General features: G+C 38.4%; 1 protein-coding gene across 2 annotated transcripts in view; it reads left to right on the forward strand.

Moving 5' to 3' along the window:
* The window catches only part of cdkl1 (cyclin dependent kinase like 1 (CDC2 related kinase)), a 54,255-nt gene that overhangs the window by 13,547 nt on the left and 14,385 nt on the right, over nucleotides 1-26,323 (forward strand). The window contains exons 2-6 of one of the 2 annotated variants that reach the window (XM_059958148.1): nucleotides 10,379-10,500; nucleotides 14,187-14,259; nucleotides 15,782-15,872; nucleotides 17,474-17,674; nucleotides 25,068-25,123. In XM_059958148.1, the coding sequence (XP_059814131.1) occupies nucleotides 10,379-10,500; nucleotides 14,187-14,259; nucleotides 15,782-15,872; nucleotides 17,474-17,674; nucleotides 25,068-25,123 (543 nt within the window). Of the gene's footprint in view, nucleotides 1-10,378; nucleotides 10,501-14,186; nucleotides 14,260-15,781; nucleotides 15,873-17,473; nucleotides 17,675-25,067; nucleotides 25,151-26,323 lie in introns of both variants that reach the window. The other variant, XM_059958142.1, reaches the window with a different exon arrangement.

A 26,323-nucleotide genomic window follows, 5' to 3' on the forward strand; every position in this document is an offset into this window, starting at 1 on the left:
AATAAGTTTGCATTCACAGTAAATGTGTCAACTCATAATGAAATGGTTTGTTTATTTTTTGCATTTGAAGTGTGTTTTAAAATGTTGCGGGTGTGTCAAACCATGGGTGGCTATCTGAGACAAACTGCTTTTTTATGAAGCCCACACGAGGAAATCTGCAGATGCTGGAAATTCAAACAACAACACACACAAAATGTTGGTGGAACACAGCAGGCCAGGCAGCATCTATAGAGAGAAGCGCTGTCGATGTTATAAGCGCTGAAACGTCGACAGTGCTTCTCCCTATAGATGCTGCCTGGTCTGCTGTGTTCCACCAGCATTTTGTGTGTGTTGTTTTTTTATGAAGCCCCTGGTTTACTTCAGATTCACGTGTCAAGGCAGCAAATGCGCAAAACTGTAATATATTTAATGGGTTTGGGGGGGTGTAATTATGTAGAAATAATTACAAGGTCACGCACCTTCAGGTGGAGTCTACTGACAAAGTGGGTGACAGAAGCCTATGTACACTTCCAAATATTCTCCCTTTGATTAGGGGAGTTTTCAGTATTTGATGTGCAAGAAACTATTCTGGAGATGACATTGCGGATTTAATTTCCATCAACTTATTTCTTGTAGTAATGAGAACTGTTCACATCCAAACTCGAAATCTAAATCCACCTTTTTCTTTGGAATTGGAGGTTTAGTAGCAAGTCATTTAGAGCACGCTGCGCGACAAGCATCAAAGCCCACTTCTCCTCTGAAACCCACCTGTGCAATGCTGATCACTTCTCCAGAGATGCAACTGGTAATTTTTCCATGAATGAGGCTATCACTTTGTTGTGCCCATCACTTTATTGACAGCATGCAGGTAGACCTCTGGACCCAGGGTGTAGGCAGTGATGGCAGTCACCCCCGCCGCATATCCCAGCCAAATCACACACAGCAGCCGTGCACACTCACCGTCTCTGCTGCCCAGGGTGGCAGAGTGGCCGAGCACAAATGGTGCCACCACACATTACCCTTGATAGAAGCAGGGAGCCAACATCCGCAGACGGGTGTTTGCTCGTGTTCAGCAGGACGGTTAAGCTTGTTTGGTAGGAAAAGTGTTTACTGTCGATTGAAGGTATACATCAGAATGCTCTTTATTGACTACAGCTCAGCATTCAATACTATCATCCCTTCAGAACTAATCAATAAACTTCAAGACCTTGGCCTCAATTCCTCCTTGTGCAATTGGATCCTCAATTTCCTCACTTGTCATTATTCATTCATCAAAGTCAGTTCATCTTTAGCATTAATGAATCCTCCACAATCTCAATTTGCACAGCTGCACCACAAGGCTGACTGCTTAGACACTGCTGTACTCACTTTACACTTAAGACTGTGGCTAAGCACAGCTGCAATGACATATTCAAGTTTTGTTGACGACACCGCCATCGTAGGCCGGATGATGAATCAGCACATGCAACTGGTTAAAAATCTTGGTTGAAAATTGAATCTCATGCTGAGCAGTGCTGTAACAGCAACCTCTTAATCATTGTCAACAAAACCAAGGAGCTGATTTTGATTTCATGAGAAGGAAACTAGAGATCCATGAGCCAGTCCTCATCAGAGAATCTGAGGTGGAGAGGGCCAGCAACGTAAATTCCTCAATGTTATCACTTCAGAGGACCTATCCTGGGCCCAGCATGGAAGTACAGTTATGAAGAAAGCATGGCAGTGCCTCTACTTCCTTAGGAGTTTGCAAAAATTTCAGCATGACATCTAAAACTTGGACAAACTTCTATGGATGTGTGGTGGAGAGTATATTGACTGACTGCATCACAGTCTGATATGGATACACCAATGCCCTTGAATAGAGAATCCTACAAAAAGTACTAGATATTGCCCAGTCCATCACAGGTAAAGCTCTCCCCAACCTTGAGCACATCTGCATGAATGAAGCATTGTCACAGGAAAGTAGGAAAGCAGCATTCATAATCAGGGACTTCCACTGCCTAGGACATGCTCTCTTCTTGCTGCTGCCATCAGGGAGAAGGTACAGGATCCTCAGGACCCACACCACCAAGTTCAGGAACAGTTATTACCCTCAATCATCAGGCTTTTGAACCAAAGGAGGCAACTTCACTTGCTCCATCAACAAAATGTTCCTACAACCTATGGACTCACTTCCAAGGACTCTTTTATTTCATGTTCTCGATATTTGTTGCTTACTTATTATTCTTTTTGTATTTGCAGAGTTTTGTTGTCTTTAGCACACTGGTTGACACCCAAGTTGATTCCATTATGGTTATTATTCTATTATGGATTTAATGATTATGCTTGCAAGAAAATTAATCTCAAGGTTGTAAATGGTGACTTATATATGTTTGATAATAAATTTATTTTGAACTTTTGAGCTGTTTTTGAACTTTGAAAGTTAAATTCTGTAATAATACTCTATATATAAAAAGTACAGGAAGCTAAGGAGGGAGATGAGCAAAACTGGAGAATGAAGTTACAGATGAGGTAAGCAACATAAGTAGTCGATGGAACAAAGGAAAGCAGCATATAGGGTCAGAGTGCAGAAAAACATTGAAGAGCTGAATTTAAAGGCATTGGCTGTAAGTGCATGTGGTGTCAGGTAGATGAGTTAATGACACAAATCATCATCAATGGGTTATGATCCAATTGCCTTATAGAAACATGCCCTGGACTGACCAAAGGAAGTACATGTTAAAGAGAGGGTACGTGTGGTTGACCTGATGCTAGGCATTCGTTAGGCTGGATGTTGGCTCAGCAGATACAGTGTTATAGAATTTGAATCAGTTTGATAGGTTGCAGTTTAATTGAGGAAATCAGAAGGGCATTTATCAGGGTAATATAATAATCATGGGAGCTATAATCTACACATAAATTGGGCAAGTCAAAATTAATACTGGAGAGTGAATTCCTGGAATATAAATTAGGTGGATTTGTCAATTAAATATTGTAGAAAAAAAACATGTTTACAAACCATTTCAGATTTAATACTCAGCAGCAACAAATGTTCATTTATAATCTTCTTCTAAAATGGTGCCTTGCAAAATTTGATTCCATTTCCTGAAGAAGTGACCAAAAAGTAGACAAGTGCCGAAGATTAGATTAGGGTGAGCCAGCCTGGGATACAATATTGGTTTGGTGGAAGGACTCGGTGGGGGGGGGGGGGGGGTTAGTGGAGGCCTGGGACTAGTGCTGTGCCACAGGTATTGGTGACTAGTGCACTACTGTTCATTAATGATTTGAATGAGAATATAGTTGGCATGATGAGTAAATGTGTGGATGTCACCAAAGGTGATAGTGCAGTGGACAGTGAAGAAGGTTGCCTAAGGTTACAACAGGATCTGGATCAACTGGGAAAGTGGGTTGAGGAACAGCAGAAGAAAAACAACTCTTCACTATCACTCTGGAATGATTCTAATGCTTCAGGGTATTGCCCTGTGAAGAATTATATTTGACTTTTAATGCCATTTAATGTTACAGTGAAACATATAACTAGGTAGCTATATTCCCATATTAAATATGTTGGCTCCTTTTTCCTCATGTTTGGACCTAGGCTATTAAAGTTGCATTAATATATTAACCTTTGTTTCAAAATTAAATCTTCTATTGACAGAGCTGCTCTGCAACCAAGTAAACACATTAAATTTAATAATGTTGGTTACTTGACACTTTTATCTCTTTATTTTTTAAAGAGTTCATTTAAGAAGAATAAATCCCAAGAGAGGTGAGTTAATTTAGTAGAACTAATCCTCAGACCCAGTAACCTTTGAGGAAATGAAAAGCCAAAATGCTGAAAATTCTCAGCCGGTCAGATAGTATTCATAGAGGGAGAAAGCAGGTTAATATTTTAGATCTGAAATGTTAACTCTGCTTCTTCCTTCACAGTTGGTGTTAGATCCACAACACTTTGCCTTTTTATATTTTATTGTGACTCTATTACAGAGTTTAACTTTAATCCATATTAACGTTTCCTTGGAGAAACTTGCTCTTATTTATTTAATGCAATTAATTCCTCATGATATTCTAAATATTCAGCAGACTCTTCTTAATTCCAGAGTGATGAGATATCTGGTATATGAAAAGCAGATAAGTAAAAAGATATTAATGTTGATGTACCATTAGAAATTTTTAATTTTTCTGAAAAAGGAACTAATGTGTTAGTATTGGGTTTGCTGACTCTGAAGTCCCAAACTCAAATGAAGACCTTAAGCCCTATCAGATATAAATAGTCATGAGTATGCTCACTAAAGGGAGATTATACTATAACTACCCAATCATCAAAGAATAGTTTACTTCCGTGTTTATCCCCCACAGTGAGTTTAGCTATTATTCCAGCGGTGGGTCCCCTCCCTACCAAGGAAAAGATCATTCCTGCTAACAAAGTAGTTTAAAACACAACACACACAAAATGCTGGTGGAACACAGCAGGCCAGGCAGCATCTATAGGGAGAAGTGCTGTCGGCGTTTCGGGCCGAGACCCTTCGTCAGGACAGTTTAAAACAAAGTTAATTTATTTACTGTGATACACGTTTAAATCAAACAAAGCTCTTAAAACACTTATAAAACTCAGAGGATTTCCGCCTTAACATTTCAAAATTACTAAGCATTTCTTAAACATGAAGCATTTCTAAAACACAGGTAAATTCTTATAAACTAAACAGACATTCCATGATGTAAATAAACATGTCGTCTATCACAGAAACTGACGCTAGAAGAATGGATTCTAGTTCACTCTGTGTTTACTCCACGTTTCTTCTTGATGCTCCTCACTCCATTCCTAATAAGCCTGAACTGATCTCTACATTGATACCCTTTTCTCCCACCTGGGTAACTTCACACACATATGATTTATCCTTTTAACACAAATAGTGTAAGCCCCTTTAGAGACATAGACTCAGGTCATGCTGTAAATGTTGTAAAACTAACTTCTATGAGTACATAAATCCGTTCCAACTATAAACACATCAGTTATTGATATGCTAAATCTTGTCTTCCTTCTTTTGTAAGCATCCTTAAACTAAGCAACTTAAGAGTCAGCTTGTCTGAAACAACCCAAACTAAACAACTGTTGTCTTATACTGCATCTCCAGTAGCAATAAAACAGAGATAGTGAGCTAGCATTTGCTTTCACACAGATCATCGTCAAAGCTGTTCTATAGACAATACTTTGTTTTAACTTCAAGCTGATTACTGTTTTCCATGAGACATCAGAGCAGAATTAGGCCACTTGGTGCATTGAGTCTATTCTGCCATTCCATCCTGACTGATATGTTATCCCTCTCACACCTTCTCCCCATAAATTTTGATGCACTGACTAACCAGGAACCTATCAACATCTGCTTTGAATACACTCAGTGACTTGGCCTCCACAGCCATCCACGGCAAGGAATTCCACAGGTTCACCTCCTTCTGGCAAAAGAAGTTCCTTCTCATCTCTGTTCTAAATGGACATTCCTCTTTTGTGATGCTGTGCCCTCCAGTCCTACTATAGGAAACATCTGTTCCACATCTACTCTCTCTAAATGTTTGATAGGTCTCAATGAAATCTCCTTCATTCTTGTAAATTCCAGTGAATACAGGGGCAGAGCCATCAAATACTCATACATTAACACTTTCATTCCCAGAGTAATTCTCCAGAATTTCCTCTGGGCCTTCTCCAATGCCAGCACACTTCTTTTTCGGAACCTCTCACAATACTCCAGGTGTGGTCTGAACAAGTGCTTATAAAGCCTTAGCATCACATCCTTGCTCTTACACTCTAGTCCTCACAAAATTATTCTAACATTGCATTTGCCTTCCTCACCACTGACTCAACCTGCAAATTGACCTTTGGAGACACCTGCACAAAGACTTCCAAGTCACTTTGCACCTCTGCTTTGTTCTTTGCCCATTTTCCCAATATGTCCAAGTTCTTCTGTAGACTCCCTGCTTCCTCAGCACCACCTGCCCCTCCACCAGTCACAAAATAAACACTCACAATACTGATCCCTGCAGAACACCACTTGTTATTGGCAGCCAACCAGAATAGGCCCTATTCATTCTAACTCTTTCCATCCTGGCAATCAATCTTCTATCCATGCTAGTATCTTTCTTGTAATATCATGGGCTCTTATCTGGTTAAGCAATTTCATGTGCAGCACCTTGTCGGAGGCCTTCTGAAAATCCAAATAAACAACATACATCAACTCTCTTTTGTCTGCTCTGTCTCAAAGAATTCCAACCGATCTGTCAGGAAAGACTTCCCTTTTAGAAAGCCATGCTGACTTTGGCATACTTTATCATGTGCTCACAAGTACCCCAAACCATCATCCTTAATAATGGATTCCAACATCCTCCCATCCACTGAAGACAGGCTAACTGGTTGATAATTTACTTCTTCTTCAGCCTCCCTCCGTTATTAAAGAGTGTAGTGATATTTGCAATCTTTCAGTACTTCAGAATCATTGGATAATCTAGTGATTCTTTAAAGATCATTACAAATGCCTCCACAATCTCTTCAGCTACCTCCATTAGAACACTGGAGAGTAGTCTATCCAGTGACTTATCTACCTTCAGACCTTTAAGCTTTCTAAACATCTTCTCCTTGTTAATAGCAATTACACTCACCCCTGTCCCAGCACTCTCAAATTTCTGGCATACTGCTGGCATCTTCCACAGCAAAGAATGGCACAAAGTACTTATGTTCATCTGCCATATCTTTGTCCTCCCATTGCTACCTCTCCAGTGTCATTTTCTGGCAGTCCAAATACACTCTCACCTCCCGTTTTCTCTTTATATATCTGACTAGCTTACCTTCATATTTTATCTTTTCTCTCCTTATGGTTTTTTTAGTTGCCTTCTGATGGTTTTTCAAAGCTTCCCAATCCTCTAACTTTCCACTAATTTTTGCTCTATTATATGCCCTCTTTTGCTTTTATCCTGTCTCTGACTTCCCTTGTCACCCATGGTTGCCTCATCTCTCTTTAGAATACTTCTTCATTTTTGGGATGTATCTATCCTGTGCCTTCTGAATTGCTCCTAGAAACTCAGCTGATTTGCAACAGTGAGACTGATGCAAAATGCTTACTAGGTTTTTCCATTTGTCTCCCAAAGTCATTTTCTAGCTGTCGAATATGCACTCTAACCACTCTTTTACTCTTTATGTATCTGAAAAAAACTTAATATTCTCTCTTATAATATTGACTAGCTTATCTTCAAATTTCATCTTTTCTCCACTTATTGCTCTTCCAGTTCCCTTCTGTTAGTTTTTAAAAGTTTCTAATCCTCTAGCTTCCCACTAGTTTTTGCATTTGTATGCCCTTTATTTTGATTTCATGCTATCTTTGTCTTACCTTGTCATCCATGGTTGTCTCATCCTCCTTTTAGAGTGCTTTTGCTTTGGGATGAACAATACCTCACTATTCCTCTTTCGAACTATTTATTTATTGTAACTTATAGGACTTTTTTTATGTTTTGCACTGTACTGCTGCCACAAAACAACAAATTTCACAATGTTTGTCAATGATACTAAACCTGATTCTGATTCTACTGAAGTACTCCTGAGAACTCCAGCCCATGCAGCTCTACCATTATTCCTGCTAGCATTCTTTTCCATCTCCCACCTCCTCAGATATAATTATCCCTCCTTCCTTCTCCCATTTTGTTTTAATGTATGAAGTCGAATCTGGTTCATTACACAACATCCAATCCAGAATTGCCTTTCCTCCAGTGGGCTCAACCACAAGCTGCTCTAAAATACCATGTTGTAGGCATCCTACAAACTACTTCCCTTGGGATCCAATGCCAACATGATTTTCCCTATCTACCTGCATATTGAACTTCCCCGTGACTATTGTAACATTGCCTTAATTATGTGCCTTTTCTGTTTTCTGTTGCAATTTGCAGCCTACATTCTGGCTACTGTTTGGAGGTCAGTATATAACTCTCATTAAGGTCTTATTACCCCTGTAGTTTCTTAACACTACCCACAAGGACTCTACATCTTACAATCCTATGTCATCTTTTTCTAAGGATTTGATTTCATTTTTTACCAACAAACCCATCCCACACCTCTGCCTACCTGCCTGTCCTTTTGATACAAAGTGAATCCTTACGTGCTAAGCTGCCAACAATAATTTTCTTTCAGCCACGTCTCAATGATGCCTACAATGTTATATAAAAAGTATTCACCCCCCTTGGAAGTTTTCAGGTTTTATTGTTTTACAATTTTGAATCACAGTGGATTGAATTTGGCCTTTTTTGACACTGATCAACAGAAAAAGACTCCTTTGTGTCAAAGTGAAAACAGATTTCTACAAAGTGATTCACAATTGAGAGGCCTATTCTCCAGGAGTGAAGAAATTAACAAATTGAGATAGACTAAGAAGTTGGTGTGCATATTCTAGGTATTGCTGTACTTGTTGAGATGGACTTGGTGCTCTGTCTTGATCTAGAAGGATTTGCTTTGTTTAAATATATATTATTTTCCTAAAAATCCGTAACATACAAAGTAAGCAATATGTAAATGAAGTAGAACTTTGCTTTGTTGCATGATCTTTCCCAATTTATCGGATGACCTCACATCAGTGCCAGCGTGGTTTACTTTTTATGCACAACATCATTACCATCTCTACTGATCATTCCCACTCCTCCCTGCCCAACAATCCACTGCACCCTTGCCCTACATATTTGCCACTTCTTTCACATATCCGGTTGCCAGAAAGATTTCTTTTGTAACTCTTGGGCTATATATTTGGGGACCTTTAAATTAGCAAAGTAAAGGGAAGAGAAAGTTTTATTTTATTTTGGGTGGAGCAATCTACGTGCAATATTCTTATATACACTACAGTGTTCTTTGATGTGCATTACAATATTCATTCAAGTGACTATTCTGCCTACCACAGGACTTTCCTTTGTAACTTTTCATTGTAAGTAATATGATGCCTTTCGTTTTTGCAAAACATCACTCCTTTCAATTTCTCATTTGGTGAAAGGACTAAAAGTTTGGAAAAATAATAGTCCATTGAATAAGCAGTATCACATTTTCAGTACAAGTTGTATATATCAAATAACTAATACTTTAGCTTGTTCACTAGCAGTTGAGATTCAGCAAGCGGAAAAACAGAAAAGGTCATGAGAAATAAAAGAACCGATGTTTCCAAAGGGGTACAGGAAGTACGTGGATTCTTTGTGCAGGACAGATTACTTTCCCCTACGAAAAACTAAACCAATATGATAAAAAAACAAACAAATAATTGATTCAAATCACAATGTTTCAGTCAGTTGCTTTGGCATTTTACAGTGTTCACTGATCAGGTTTCCTATTCATAAATTTAAGAAGTTCCTGTCTCAAGACGGAAACTGTCTTAAGTAGAAACTGAATTGGCTCCAAGCTTAATAGAGTGTTATTGGGACTGATTAGTCAGCCAACAATTTGAGTAAAAATGGATCTTTCAGAATAACAGTTGCTCCAGTTTATTCAAATAACAATGCTCTATCTTCGACATGTAGAATGCAGATTAGCCTCGTCTTTCCTGTATCCAGGAAGGGACTGCTTCATTTTTCTTAGTAATACATGGATTTTCAGAGCAGTTAGCAAAAGAAAGAGAAAGTAGTTAAAACTGATTAGGCTGTGGACACTGATCTGAGGGACAACTGCAGCAATGCACTTGGGATGAGGGACTGTCTCCAACAGCTACAACAATCTTCATTTTAGTGAGAATTTTCTAACCAGTATAGAATATTTGCCTTGTTTCTCAAAGACTTCAATTCCACCCAAACTCCTTCATGCCTAGGCTGCCATTCTCCCTTCCCTTTCTGGAATTCAGCTCTTTTGTCTATGCCTGGGCCACACCTGTGGTGTAGCCTGGAGCAGTGATGTGCTCTTTTAAGCAGTATTGTTGGAATGGGTAAGTGTGTTTAAATTGGTGCACTAAGTACATTAAGTAATTGAAACCCAAAAGGATAAAGGCACTTATGATAATTTTATTATTGTTATTACATTCTAAGTACCCTGTCCACTCTGTTGAGGTTTTTATGCAGATCCCTTCCAAGTTCCATGTGTACTGTATCTGCAATTTGATGCATATTGACAGAAAACTATCAATTATTTATTGTGTTTTATTTTTTATATTTGCAGAGTTTCTCTACTTTTGCACATTGGTTGTCAGTCTTTATGCATGCTTTTTCATTGATTCTGTTCTACTGGGATTCTTTGTGCTTCTGTGGTATATATACATTCTTTGAAAATAAATTTACTTTGAACTTTGACTGTTGACCATAACTACCAAGTGACTTATAATTAAATCATATCATAAAAATAATTTTAATATTTTTGAAGGATAAAATTATTAAAAGGAAGTGAATCGGGGATAACTCTTAAAAATTGTTTTTTTTTTAGCAACTGAAACATGGCAACCTTGTCAACTTGATTGAAGTGTTCAGAAAGAAACGAAGACTTCATTTAGTTTTTGAGTACTGTGACCACACTGTGTTAGATGAATTGGACCGATACCCAAAAGGGTAAGTAATATTGAAAGTAATGTAGACAATAGATCTTTTTTTTGTCAGTAGAAACAGAATGTGGTATTTTGAGTTTGGAGGCCAGGTCTTTCCATGTTTAATGTCCTGATTTTGAAATCTGTTTATTCTCAGCAATAACTGTAGTCACTAGATAGTCATGATTAAATTGAAAGTTGGATGCAGGTGACCAGTGGATTCCAGTTAATTGGGCCACAGGATAATCATGGTAGCTGCTTATTTGGGACAACTCTTAAAGAACAAAAATGAATCGAGAAAATAGCCAGGATTCCCTGCATTTGTTTGGGACACTATGCCACTTAATTGGCTCAGGAGAGTGTTGCCAAGCAGTTTCTAACTCGCGTCAGTTGCATGCACTTGTGTAGCTGTTAGACTGTATACCATACTTAGAGTGAACAGATTTTAAATGTCAGTTGCTCATGTTTGTGTTATGTTATCCTTTGGGGCCAATAGATGACAATTCAAAAAGCAGTGGTTTTTATAATTCTGTTTTTCAGTTTGATTTTAAAAGATTTTAGACCCTTGCCAGGATGCCACAAAAAGATTTGACACTAGCCAAAAAACTACCCTGGATCTGCACTGATTTTGTTCATTTACAGTCGGTCAAAAGAACGTGGTAGTGCACACTGATTGAATTCCTCCATCGATAACTATTAGAAACTAATACACAGTTCTATAGTACCTGTAGTAGTACAGGTTTCCCCCGCTGTTTGGGTTTCTGCTGCATCAATATCTACCTGATGAATATGGGATATGATTACACTATAGTTATTAAACATCAAATGTATTTTGTCACATGCTGGTCTCTCTGAACAAATAAGTATCACAAATAAACTCTTCTCAGGCTTCCAGCCGGGTACAGATATCAATTATAACCAATGTTTCTATGACAAACTGCCATCTTCAATTGAAGTTAGCAGAGTGTGTCATCGAAACATTGGTTATAATTGATACCTGTACCCGGTTGGAAGCCCGAACAAGTTTATTCATCATATATGCTGGGGAAGTACTAGATCCTTTTTCAAATAAGTATTAGACAAAGATCGAAAGATCAGATGAATTTTGTTTGTCAGATGTACCTCAACACATCAAAACTCGCAGTGAAGTGTGTCATTTGTGTCATAGAGCAACAGTCTGAGGGTGCGCTGGGGTCAACTCGCAAGTGTCACCATATTTCTAGCAGCAGCATAGCATGCGCACAACTTACAAACCCTAATCCGTACGTCTTCGGAATGTCAAAGGAAACTAGAGCAGGTAAAGAAACCCACAAGGTCTTGGGGAGAATGTACAAACTCCTTACAAACATTGCTGATTGCTGGCACTACAAAGCATTATGCTGACTACTATGCTACCGAAGCTTAACAATTTTTTTTAAACTTAGAGGTCTCATTCGTGTCAAGATCATAGACTGTATTTACTAAATATATAATGACACAAATGATGTATGGGATTAGAATTCCAAGTCCAAGAGAAGTCCAAGCAATTAAATCTCTGATCTGTGCTGCTGGCTTGGAAAATATTGACCAATTGGCTTTCAGATTGCACATAGCATAACTGGTTTGGAGATATGACTTGTGAACATCTCACTGTATATAATTGCCTATTTGAAATGAAAGAAAAAATTGGTAGGTGGTTTGTAGGGTTGTTCATCAAGCCTGGAGGTTAGGTCATAAGCATTTCATCACCAGTCACTGTGACATTGTCTGTGCGCAATTGTTATTTCTGCCGAGTGCTTGCGTTTATATTGGTCCAACTAGTTGTTCTGATTGGTTGGCTGCCATGTTGACCTACTAGTCTCCATTGGCCCATATCCCTAGTTATCAGTTATTGTGAGTGTTGGTTCCTCACGTGTTCGCAACTCACCTTTTGGCTCCACTCCCACAGTTGTGTAGGTTCATAAATTCCATCCAGTTCAATATGCTTGTTACTAGAGACTTCTACTGAGGACCAAGCTTCTCAGAATTCTCTTGATTTCTCAGCCAGGATTTTTGTAATTCCCCAGACAAACTTGTGACCTTCTTGGCCCTCATTACTGAGATGAGCGACAGAGGATTTTGTCTTCTTTCATCTAGCTGATGTTCATGTAGTCTCATGGATAGTTTTCTCCCCATCTGTCCTACATAGAGTTTGGAGCGGTCTCCACATTGGAATTAGTATATTACATTTATTCTCTCCATGTGGGCTGTTGGATCTTTGGGTCTCAAAACGAGTGTTCTGATGGTTGTGCTGGGTTTATATGCTACCATTATTCCATGTGGTTGGAGCAGCCTTACTGAGGAAGCAACGTTCAGGACCACTGATGACCAGGGATACAAGCCAGCGGACATCACTCAGCTATCCATCTGGCTGGGATGTAACAGAGACTAGCATCCAGCACGACTGCCAACCAATGAAAACAATGAGTTGTACCAATATAAACGTGAATACTCAGCAGAAACAACACTCAATTGTGCACGAATGAAGTCACCTCAACTGATGACATAACATTTGCAACCTAACCTTCATTTTTGGTGAACAACCCTATAACCAAACAATTCTTTATCCTCAGCCTAAACCTAATCATGATGAGCAAAATTGCTTAAAATTTGCAAAGCAATACAACCCAAAATTTTATTAAGCCTGAACAAATGTTGCAAATAAAATATGAATACAAGCACTACAAATAACTGAACATTGGCCAGTACAAGAAGTAACTAAAGATTATAGGATGTAAAATACTGCAAGTATCTCTCATTATGATGACCTCTCTACTTAAATGACCTTAAGGGAACTTTAACACGTAACTGTAACTTAAGCTCACAATGTTTCCTCCTAATTCAAAGGACCCCATCTCCACCTTGGATTTTCATCTCTACTGAGTGCAAGTTCTCTTGTAAGCTGCATTATTATTTTACATATTACTTAATCTAGTTGATTTTAACCAATGATCATTGGAAGGCTTGTGTTCCCTTGCAGATGAGATCATCAACCTCTCTACAATTGTCAATATTTGCCTGAATCTTTCTTATTTTACAATACAAAATCATCCCCTTGACAATTTGAACTGCTGCTTGTTGTGGTGCTATGAACTGATGGATATAGAAACATCACTGTTTGATTCTCTACAATTAGAGTAGTAAAAAAATGAGAAAGATTTTATCATCATTCAGAAAAGTTGATGGAAGGGTTTATTCTTGTGGCAGTTCTGATGTTTACCACTTTCAAAGACTGTTAGGGACGAAACTAGATTTGCTGGAACCCATCTCATTACATATGTGTAGACTTGTAAACTTTGTTGACACTATGCCATAGGGTTTTTAGATGAAGACTGTGTGAACATTTCTTGAGCACTTCCTTTTGGTTTGCAGCCTGTTTGAAAAGTGCTTATAGGGCCTCGTCATTTCTCATAGAATGCTGTTAGGAATTTTGGTCAATTTTATAATAGGTGTATTAAAGGAATCTCTGTATAACAGAGATCAAAGAAAAACACTGTACACTTTCTATTGTTCATCTCTCCCTGATCAATGATTTTGTTGTATTTATTGAACAGTTCAAGTGAAAAATTCTTTAAAAATTATGTTATCACTGTCCCTTTAATCTAACACTTATTTACATGGAATATTCCCTTTAAATTTCAAATCATCTATTTAAAGGAAAGTATTTAATCAATACATTATTTACTTTCTTAGGGTACCTGATCACTTGGTGAAGAGAATCACTTGTCAAACACTTCAGGCTGTCAACTTTTGCCATAAGCATAATGTGAGTCCTCACACTCCCTGTTGTTATTGTTAAATCTTCTATTTTCCCTCATGTAGTGGTGTTCTGAGATACTTTTGCGGTACTTATTCACTTTATCATTGTCTAAAGCTTTTAAATAGATTAAAGTTCTTCAATTGAATAAATGTTTGAAAAGATCCTACTGTATTCAATTAGACCAAATCAAAATATTTATTAAAATAAGTTAAAATATGTTGATTTTATTTTGATTAAACTGATAGCACTTGGAATCAATGTACAACAATAAAAGCCACATTACCCAGGTGTTCTATTCTAAGTGCTGTTTCATGACTACAATGATCGTTTCTCTGGTGTTCCAAATACCTGTTCTTTCTCCCACCCTCATTCCTTTCATCAATGTTCCTGGAACATCCACAAACTACCAAAGTAAAATTAAAACAACCCGCTGTTCGACAACTCTGAAATCCCGAAGGTTTGACACAGGGTCACTGGGGTCTTGTTTCCCACATTTCCCAAGCTGCCTTGAAATTTAGCAGTTTTGCTGGGAGACGTATTATTCCAAGTAATAGCTTTAAAAAATGAGTTAAAATCGGGTGGGAGTATTAATGAGAATAATGTAGCAACTAAAGTCCCAAGCATGCAGAATTTTACTGTTATCGAATCCATATCTATCCTGATAACTGCCTTTCATGATCCCGTGTTTCCAATTTACCAGACTGCCTGATATCCAGAATAGGATGAGCAGAAAATTACACCTGTTTTTCCCTAAGACTGTCATTTCTATCTTCCACCCAACTTAACCTCTGCTGAAATCTCCATTCATCCCTTTGTGACTTGCAAACTTGCAGCTCCTGGATCCCCCTAATAGTTTTACTCTCAGTAGAGCTGGGGCCATTGAAATCTCAGCTCAAACTACAGGCGTACCAATTCTTGCTTGTCCATCACCTCTAGAAATGGTGACCTGGATTATAAATTGTCATTTTTTTTAACAATCCTCCCAAGGTCTTTTGTGGCATTTAACTTATAAATAACAATGTTCCAGTGAAGCGTGTTTGGTCATTTTGCAACATTTTTGGAGTTGCATAAATTCTAATCGTTTATGGTGGTGCAAAGTTTGGATATATAAAAATAATTCATATGTTTATATATCCGGCTATATCTTACTAAAGAATTTAACGTCTTTTATTAAAAGAGATAACTATCACTCAAAATGTAATAATGTACCATAAAATAAGATAATATAGTCTTTTAGGAAAAGTTATTAAAGCAATAATAATAAAAACTTATTAACAAAACCTATCAGTGTTGTATTCTGTTATTTTAACTTAAATTTTTCATTTGGTGAAATCCTTTATCGTCATTTGGATTTTAACAATGTTATCAGGGTATAATTAACGATTGGTCACAATAATGGTATTGCCATAAGAACACCAATTAAAGTCATAGAATGGTATCAAGGAATTACAGTTTAATATCTTGATGGATTATTGATATTAATGCATTTACATGGATTCTTTATTTGGTTATTTATTTATTTTTACAGTGCATACATAGGGATGTTAAGCCAGAAAATATCTTAATTACAAAAGATCACATCATTAAGCTTTGTGATTTTGGTTTTGCCAGGATATTGAGTAAGTAAAAGTTTTCTTTAAAGAAAAAAATATTTATTGCTAGGCCAAATGCCAATTTATACTGTACTTGTAATGAAAATTAGGTTTATGTGAAAAAAAACATGAAACTTGGTAACTAATTGTACTTTGTGTGTAAAATTGAGGATAACAATTTATTTGGTATATTTCACCACTAGTTGCAAGCTGATTACAGTGACAACAATAGCTTTGTTTTTCTAGTGTTCTTGAAGCATTAAAAATATCCTAGGGACTCCAGGAATATTATCATATGAAACTTAATGTCAAATCACTTGAGGAACAATTTGGTCAAATGTTTGGTCAAATTATTATGGAGAAGTTTTGGATGGGAATGCCACAACTTAGGGCTTGGACAAATAAAAGCATAATCATAGAGTGTTGAGGGGAGGGAGGGAAATGTCACTGTCAACGAGATGGTAAGGATTTGACTCTTGTTACCCATTGCTTTTTAAACATCTGCAAAACATTTGCCTAGATGAATATAACCTTAGCAGTAGATTAATAATAGTTTGCTATTCCATGATGATGCCCAAGATAGAATGGTCACTTTGCTGAAATATGTGAATGTGTAATATTATTAAAGAGAAAATATCTCTCTGGTCTTTGAGATTAACTAAAGTGATCCAGACGCACTGTTGCTCTTATGAAATGCTTTAATTTTATCCTTGTGAAATAACCAGCTGTAATTGTTGATGTAAATTAACAATAATTTCAATCTCTCAGATGTCTAGATTATTTTTTAAAATTAATTTTTATTTACATGTAGGTGTTAGACTGTTGTCTGTATTGGCAATAATATACCAAATTCACTAGTCAGAATACTGTATAACTATTTTCAAAAGAGTTGGTGAGAAGTTTACTGTCAGAGGAAAATAAATCTAATATCTTACATGTTGGATTTAGTATTTGATAAGTTTAAATGGAGGAAAGAAAAAGAAAATAAAAACTTATTTGAAGAAACTCACTGATTGTCTACTTTCAAAGCTACACTATTTAGTTATATAGTGGTAATAATTAGTATCACACAAAGACCCTTTGTAAATTTTGTATTGAGTATTTTAAAAAATGCTAAACAGTGTTTTTTAACAAAATGAATCATACTTCAGAAGAGTAGTGTACTCTTCAGGCTCTTTAGAATTTGGAAAACTGTCATGATAATTGATAAGTCTTTGTCTCTAAGGCAACAGATTAAGGTTTAAAGTACATTCAAAAATTTAATTCTGTAATCTAGGCTGAGGTGTGATTGGAAAACTGACCTTGGAGTTAGTCTTTAAAAGTAAATCTGTTTTTTTTTACTGATAGTCAGGTGTGAGTTTAACAAGTGGCTCTTTTCAATGCCATTTCTGCAAATTAACTCTTCAAAAATTGTAACTGTGTTTACTTATTTTGCTAAGTTAACTGCACTCCAAAAGTTTAAAAAATCATTATAATGCATTTTGGGGAGATATTGATGATTCTAGGCCACTAGGTTGTTCTTAAAAATAACCTATAACATCCTGTTAAAGGCCATTGAGGATTTTGTAGTCTTTTGTTAAGTGTTTTTACAAAACATTTGAAATATTTAATCTTTGTTTATTTTGTAGCTGGTCCAGGAGATTACTATACTGATTATGTTGCTACCCGGTGGTACCGTGCTCCTGAACTGTTAGTTGGAGACACTCAGTATGGTCCTCCAGTGGATATTTGGGCAATAGGCTGTCTTTTTGCAGAATTATTATGTGGAGCCCCCTTGTGGCCAGGGAAGTCAGATGTTGATCAGCTCTATCTGATAAGAAAAACACTAGGTGAGTACAGTATTCAAAAAAATCTAAGAGTCACACTATGTTCATTCAGAGTAGATTTGAATTACCATATCAGTAAAATTATCAAAGCCTTTTTCTCACAGTATGAATAAACCTGTGAAATAATTCTTTTGAAGATTTCGTTGGGTTAAAGTAACTCCTTCTGCTAACTACTTTTCCAGGAAAAGAAATGCAGCAGTCTTTATTTTGATTTGTTATTTTGTCCACAAGCTATTACACATATGGCTAACCTGCAACTCCTGAGCCTCATGCAGCTCTTTTTACACTTCAGGTGCAGTTTACGTTCATGGTAAACTTATTCTTGCATGGACTTATTCCAACTTTGTCAAACATGTGTTGAGAAGTCTACGACAGCAGTGTATGTTGTCTTCTTAACTCACCAAGTCATAATGGGCAGAGGCTGTACGTTCTGCTACACATTGCCTTCTAGCCTCTGCAGACGATATTCAGATTTAGATTCAGTTTATTGTCATTTAGAAACCACAAATGCAATGCAGTTAAAAAATGAGACAACATTCCTCCAGAATGATATCACAAAAACATATGACAAAACAGACTACACCAGAAAATCCACATAACATTTGGCAATCCCCAATCCAGAGGCTTGCTGCTGTGTATTAATATCGCGCTACCATCTTAGCGCATTCCCCAGAAAGGAGCTCCAAATCCACCAGACAAATAAGACCAAAAACTAAAGCTACAAGATCTGCACAAAACCACATAGTTACAACAGTGCAAACAATAGCATAATTGATAAAAAAAAACAGACCATGGGCACAGTAAAAATAGTCCAAAGATGTTAAAGGACTATAAGTTCAAAAGAAATCACCACACAGTTTCCACAAGTCCCCAGGGTCCCAACAGACTCGCCATCCCACGCTGGCGGCAGAAGGGAATACCCCCGCTATGGACTTACATGGTGCCGCCCGACTCAGCCTCGCAGACGCAGCACACACTGAAAGCGACCTGACTACAGCAGACTCCGAATCTGTCAAACCTCCGAGCCTCCGACCATCCCCTCCGGCACAGCTTCTCCGAGCACCATCCTCTGTGGAGCGTATTAAGATGGCCCCACCAACGGCCATCAGCAACGTGACCCCGAGGACTGGGGGCCTGTTCTTCCCAGCAGAGTCCTGGACCTCAGCAGCAGCAGCAACGAAGAAGGTCTTCCTGGAGATTTCCTGATGTTCCTCTGTGCTCCCACGTCCGTTTTCAATCGATTATGATTGCGCACTGCACCCCACTTCACAAATAACAGATAATCAGCTCTGGAGTGGCCGCTGCAAGCCGCGTCGCGCCGCCATCTTGGAAATTATAAAGCACTACTCACAGTTTCAAAGGAGTATGGCACAGAAGCCAGCCACAATGCAAAATATTTTTGCAGAATGCAGTGTCCATAAGTACAATCTGCACTCTTGTCCTATGAGGGTTAATCGGCCTACATTAATTTTGTACCTGACAATCATCTCAGTGAAATAAATAATAAGACATACCAACAGAATTAGGCCACTCAGCCATTCGATTCTGCTCCATTATTCAATCATGGCTGATTTATTATCCCTCTCAACCACATTATCCAGCCTTCTCCTTGTAACCTTTGATGCCCTTACTAATCAAGAATCAATCAGCCTCTGCTTTAAATATACTGAAATGATTTGTCCTCCACAATTGTCTGTGGCAATAAATTCCACAGATCCACCACCACTGGCTGAAGAAATTCTTCCCTAGTGTAACCACAATGTAACAATCTGTGGATAACACCATCAATCCAGCAGTAACTGTAAGCTTTAATTTAAAATTTCAATAATCTTTAAATCTCAATGAATATCACATTTCAATAGACTTTGTATTTAAAATCTAGAATGTAATTTCAATAATTTAAAAATCAATTATCTTAAGATTTTCTTTAAATTTAAATTTCAATGGGCTTTAAAATTAACTAGCTTTTAAATTGTAAAATGTGTGGGCAAGTAGTGGAAAATAGGAGTTGAGAAGTAAGAGCAACACACACAAAATGCAGGAGGAACTTAGCAAGTCAGGCAGTACCCATTGAAATGAATAAACAGTCAACGTTTCAGGCTGAGGCCTTTCATCTGGACTGGAAAGCCAGGATAAAAAAGTCAGGGGAGGGAAAGAGTTACTAGTTAGAAGGTGATTGGTGAAGCCAGCTAGGTGGGAATGGGGGTGGGGGGTGCAGTAAGAAGCCTGGAGGTGATAGGTGGAAAAGGTAAAGGACTGGAAAAGAAGGAATCTGATAGGAGAGAGTGGACCATGGGAGAAAGGGAAGGAGGAGGAAAACCAGGGAGAGGTGATAGGCAGGTGAGGAAAAGAGAAGGGGTAAGAGATGAGCTGGAATGGGGAATAGAAGAGGGAAGAGAAAATATTACCAGAAGTTGGAGAAATCTATGTTTGTTCCATCAGATGGAATATGTGTTGCTCCTCCAATCTGAGAGCAGCCTCATCATGGCGATAGAGGAAGCCATGGACTGACATGTCAGAATGGAAATTAGGGTTGGAATCATAATGTTTGGCCTCCAGGAAATTCTGCTTTTTGCAGATGATGCTTGACAAAGTGAACCCAATCTGCACTGGATCTCACCAATGCACATCGGGAGCACCAGGTACAGTAAATGATCCCAACAAATTTGGAAGTGGAGTTTTGCCTCAACTGGAGGGAATGTTTGGGAATTGCTTTGCAACATTAGTGAGACCCAATGTAGATTAGGAGTCTGCTTTGTCAAACACATTCACTCCATCTGCAAAAAGTATGATTTCCTGGTGGTCCACCATTTTAATTTCTATCCCCATTCCCATTCCAACATGTCAGTCCCTGCCACGGTGAAGCTGCTCTCAGGAAGGAGGAGCTGCACCTCAAATTCATTGATTTCTCTAACTTCATACTTCTTCCTTCATCACCCACCTAGCTTCACTGATCACTTTCTAGCCTGAACTTCTCCCCCTCCGCCCTCCCCTACCTTCTTATTCTGGCTTCTTCTCCCTTCCTTTCCAATCGTAATGAAGGGTCTTGGCCCGAAACGTCGAATGTTTATTCTTTTTCCATAGATGCTACCTGGCCTCCAGCATTTTGTGCATGTTGTTCTGGAATTCCAGCATCTGCAGAATTTGTGTTTATAGTGTAAAAGACAGAATGAATGAGATTTTTCCATTCACATTTAATTACAATAAATTGCCGTGCCTTAGCTCTGAGGCATTATTCCTCACTCATTAGAAAACAAACAATTTGAAATGTCACCACAAAGCAAATGGCAAGTTTTCATCTGAATATCATTCTGGTCAGAGCAAAGAAAGTGAAAAGCAATTACGTTAAAATTATATGTAACATACAGGACTGTTTGTCTGCTGGCAGTAACCAAAGATCAACCAAGATGGTTTTAATTACTAGAATATACTTCACAATAGATCTCCATATTCTGCTAGAAATTTAAGAAGAATATTGCAAAAGCTGGCTTGAAATTTACACACAAAGAACAGAAAACCAATTAACCAAATTCCAACTTCAACTCCCAGAAGACTAAGTCACAGGAGAAACAATGAGGTGAAAGTTCCCCAGACTGATTCCGCAGACAGACGGTTTATAATTTGAGGAGCCATTAAGTAGACTTGATCAATGTGTTCTTGAATTTAGAGATGAATTAGAGGCAATTTAATTGAATCCTATAAAATTCTCAAGGAGCTTTGCAGGGTAAAAAATGTTCCTCTCATCTATGGTGTCAGGAACAAGGGATTAAAGTAGAAAGTTAAGGGGTAGGCAATTCAGGGCTGAGAATCAAATAAATACCTAAACACAGACCACAGTGATTGTTTGGAATTCCTGACCGAAAAAGACTGGAGCTCAGGTTCAATGCATAGGGAGCATTAGAGATTGAGGGAACCAAGGGATACAAAGCTAACACAAATTGTACAGAAGTACGATCTAATTGACTGTTACAGACACAAGGTGCTGAAAGGCAACTCTTGCTTCTATTTCCTATGTCTGTATAGTGTTCATATGTTATGTTATACCTCCCCTTTCTATAATATAAATGTATTCCTGACCAACTTCAGTTGTTTAAATTTACAGTAAAAGTCAAGTCACTTTTTATTGTCATTTCAACCATAACTGCTGGTACAGTACACAGTAAAAATGAGACGTTTTTCAGGGCCATGGTGCTACATGAAACAGTATAAAAACTACACTGAACTACATAAAAACACAGAAAAAAACTACACTAAACTACAGACCTACCCAGGACTGCATAAAGTGCACAAAACAGTGCAGACATTACAATAAATAATAAGCAAGACAATAGGCACAGTAGAGGGCAGTAAGTTGGTGTCAGTCCAGGCTCTGGGTATTGAGGAATCTGATGGCTTGGGGGAAGAAACTGTTACATAGTCTAGTCGTGAGAGCCCGAATGCTTTGGTGCCTTTTCCCAGATGGCAGGACAAAGAAGGGTTTGTATGAGGGGTGCGTGGGGTCTGTCATAATGCTGTTTGCTTTGCGGATGCAGCATGTAGTGTGAATGTCTGTAATGCGGGAAGAGAGACCCCGATGATCTTCTCAGCTGATCTCACTATCTGCTGCAGGGTGCATAATTAATTATTTTTCTTTGTAATTATTTGTATAAGAATTTACAAAAGGATATGAAAGTTAGAATATGGTACTTTCCAAAGTTCCATGTCACCTGTTCAATTTTCATTCTTTAATCATAGATAATTGATTAGTTGATCTGTCATGGTATGCCACAGAACTTCAATCTGTTATAGACAATAGACAATAGGTGCAGGAGTAGGCCATTTGGCCCTTCTAGGCAGCACCACCATTCACTGTGATCATGGCTGATCATACACAATCAGTACCCCATTCCTGCCCTCTCCCCATATCTCTTGACCCCGCTATCTATAAGAGCTCTATCTAACTCTCTCTTGAATGCATCTAGAGACTTGGCCTCCACTGCCTTCTGGGGCAGAGCATTCCACATATCCACCAATCTCGGTTTTTTCACATCTCAATTCTAAATGGCCTACCCCTTATTCTTAAACTGTGGCCTCTAGTTCCAGACTCACCCATTAGCGGGAACATGCTTCCTGCCTCCAGCGTGTCCAGTCCCTTAATAATTTTATATGTCTCAATCAGATCCCCTCTCATCCTTCTAAATTCCAGTGTATACAAGCCCAGTCGCTCCAATCTTTCAACATATGACAGTCCCGCATATGACAAAATTAACCTTGTGAACCTACGCTGCACTCCCTCAATAGCAAAAACGTCCTTCCTCAAATTTGGAGACCAAAACTGCACACAATACTCCAGGTGGGGTCTCACCAGGGCCCTGTACAGCTGCAGAAGGACCTCTTTACTCCTGTACTCAATTCTTCTTGTTATAACGGCCAGCATGCCATTAGCTTTCTTCACTGCCTGCTGTACCTGCATGCTTGCTTTCATTGACTGATGTCCAAGAACACCTAGATCTCGTTGTACTTCCCCTTTTCCTAACTTGACTCCATTTAGATAGTAATCTGCCTTCCTGTTCTTGCCACCAAAGTGGATAACCTTACATTTATCCGCATTAAACTGCATCTGCCATACATTTGCCCACTCACCCAACCTGTCCAAGTCACCCTGCGTTCTCATAACATCCTCCTGACATTTCAAACTGCCACCCAGCTTTGTGTCATTGGCAAATTTGCTAATGTTACTTTTAATCCCTTCATCTAAATCATTAACGTATATTGTAAACAGCTGTGGTCCCAGCACCAAACCTTGCGGTACCCCACTGGTCACAGCCTGCCATTTCGAAAGGGACCCGTTAATCGCTACTCTTTGTTTCCTGTCAGCCAGCCAATTTTCAATCCATGTCAGTACTCTGCCCCCAATACCATGTGCCCTAATTTTGCCCAAAAATCTCCTATGTGGGACTTTATCAAAAGCTTTCTGGAAGTCCAGGTACACTACATCCACTGGCTCTCCCTTGTCCATTTTCATAGTTACATCCTCAAAAAACTCCAGAAGATTAGTCAAGCATGATTTTCCCTTCATAAATCCATGCTGACTCAGACTGATCCTTCTACTGCTATCCAAATGTGTCGTAATTTCATCTTTTATAATTGACTTCAGCATCTTTCCCACCACTGACGTCAGGCTAACCGGTCTATAATTACCTGTTTTCTCTCTCTCTCCTTTCTTGAAAAGTGGGACAACATTAGCCACCCTCCAGTCAGCAGGAACTGTTCCTGAATCTATAGAACATTGGAAAATGATTACCAATGTGTCCACGATTTCTAGAGCCACCTCTTTAAGTACCCTGGGATGCAGACCATCAGGTCCTGGGGACTTAACAGCCTTCAGACTCAACAGTCTATCCAACACCGTTTCTTGCCTAATATAAATTTCCTTCAGTCCATTCTTTACCCTAGTTCCTTTGACCACTGTTACATCTGGGAGATTGTTTGTGTCTTCCCTAGTGAAGACAGATCCAAAGTACTTGTTCAACTCATCTGCCATTTCCTTATTCCCCATAATAAATTCACCTGTTTCTGTCTTCAATGGTCCAATTTTGGTCTTAACTTTTTTTTTGCTATTCACATACCTAAAGAAGCTTTTACTATCCTCCTTTATATTCTTAGCTAGTTTACCTTCGTACCTCATTTTTTCTTGGCGTATTGCCTTTTTTGTTATCTTCTGATGCTCTTTAAAAGCTTCCCAGTCCTCCGGTTTCCTGCTCATCTTTGCTATGTTATACTTTTTCTCTTTTATTTTTATACTGCCCTTTACTTTCCTTGTCAACCACGGCCGCCCTTTACTCCCCTTAGGATCTTTCTTCCTCTTTGGAATGACCCGATCCTACACCTTCTGCATTATTCCCAGAAATACCTGCCATTGTTGTTCCACTGTCTTCCCTGCTAGGGTATTGTTTCATTGAACTTTGGCCAGCTCCTCCCTCATAGCTCCATAGTTCCCTTTGTTCAACTGTAATACTGACACATCCGATTTTCCCTTCTTCTCAAATTGTAGGTTATCACAGAAGCATAAATATATTATCCTGTCGTTAGTGTATGTACCTGCCAGTTTAAGGCTCAAGGTGTAATTGTACTACATTCTTGAATTGTATGCTTGGATTGAACGCAAGTCATATTAGTTGCATTTTACCCTAATTCTAATTATTAAGAATACATAGACTGAGTGCATCTAGAGTTCAATTATTATATCAACACATGACTGGAAATTGGATTTCTTAACCAGTTTCACCTTACAGTTAAGCATTGACTACTGTGATTATTTGCACTGTTCCATGTGACTTTAAATGTGCACTGAAATATGGTGTTGAATATACTTAATATAGATTTAATAATTACTTCTGCATTTTCTTTACCACAGGTGATTTGATTCCACGGCATCAACAAGTCTTTAGTTCAAACCAGTTCTTCAATGGAGTGAGCATACCAGTGCCAGATAATTTGGTATAGCATTGTATAAATTTGATAAAGTACACTGGGGAAATGTAACATTTAATAGGAATTGGTTTGACACAGTTTGATTGATGGAGTCTGAGTTGTTGATTCATTACCATAGAACTCAAGCCCTCATTAATTAAGGTATTTTCTGCCTGCCTCATCTCAGGAATCATTTAAGTGGTAATCAGGTTTATTATCACCGGCATGTGACGTGAAATTTGTTAACTTAGCAGCAGCAGTTCAATGCAATACATAATATAGAAAATAAGAAATAAAAAATGAAATAAAAATAATAAATAAATAATTTGCAGTATACATGTATTGAATAGATTTTAAAAACATGCAAAAAAACAGAAATACTGGAAAGCAAAAAAAAAGTGAGGTAGTGTCCATGGGTTCAATGTCCATTTAGAATTCTGATGACAGAGGGGAAGAAGCTGTTCCTGAATCGCTGAGTGTGTGCCTTCAGGCTTCTGTACCTCCTACATGCTGGTAACAGTGAGAAAAGGGCATGCCCTGGGTGCTGGAGGTCCTTAATAATGGACGCTGCCTTACTGAGACACCACTCCCTGAAGATGTCCTGGATGGTGCTGGATTACAGGAGGGGGAATTTCTAGAGTGCCTACAAGATGGTTTTTTAGAGCAGCTCGTGGTTGAGCCCACTAGAGGATAAGTTATTCTGGATTGGGTGTTACACAAAGAACCACAATTGATTAGAAAGCTTAAGGTAAAAGAACTCTTAAACAAGCCGAGTGATCATAATATCATAAATTCACCCTGAAGCTTGAGGAGAAGCAAAAGTCAGATGTATCAGTATTGCAGTGGAGTAAAGGGAATTACAGAGGCATGAGAGAGGGGTTGATTGGAAAAGAACACTGGCAGGGATGACAGCACAGCAGCAATGGCTGGAATTTCTGGAAGCAATTCAGAAGGCACAGGATATGTACATCTGAAAAAAGGAGTTTTCTAAATGAAAGATGACATGAACATGGCTAATAGGAGAAGTCAAAGCCAACATAAAATCCAAAGAGAGGGCAGATAATAGAGCAAAAATTAATGGGAAGTTAGAGGATCTGGAAGCCCTTAAAAACCAACCAAAGGCAACAAAAAAAGTCACCAAGAAGGCAAAGAAGGAATACAAAAGTAAGCTAGCCAATAATATTAAAGGGGATACCAAAT

The sequence above is a fragment of the Hypanus sabinus genome, chromosome 2 (genome assembly GCF_030144855.1).
Source record: "Hypanus sabinus isolate sHypSab1 chromosome 2, sHypSab1.hap1, whole genome shotgun sequence".
Taxonomy (NCBI): Eukaryota; Metazoa; Chordata; class Chondrichthyes; order Myliobatiformes; family Dasyatidae; genus Hypanus; species Hypanus sabinus.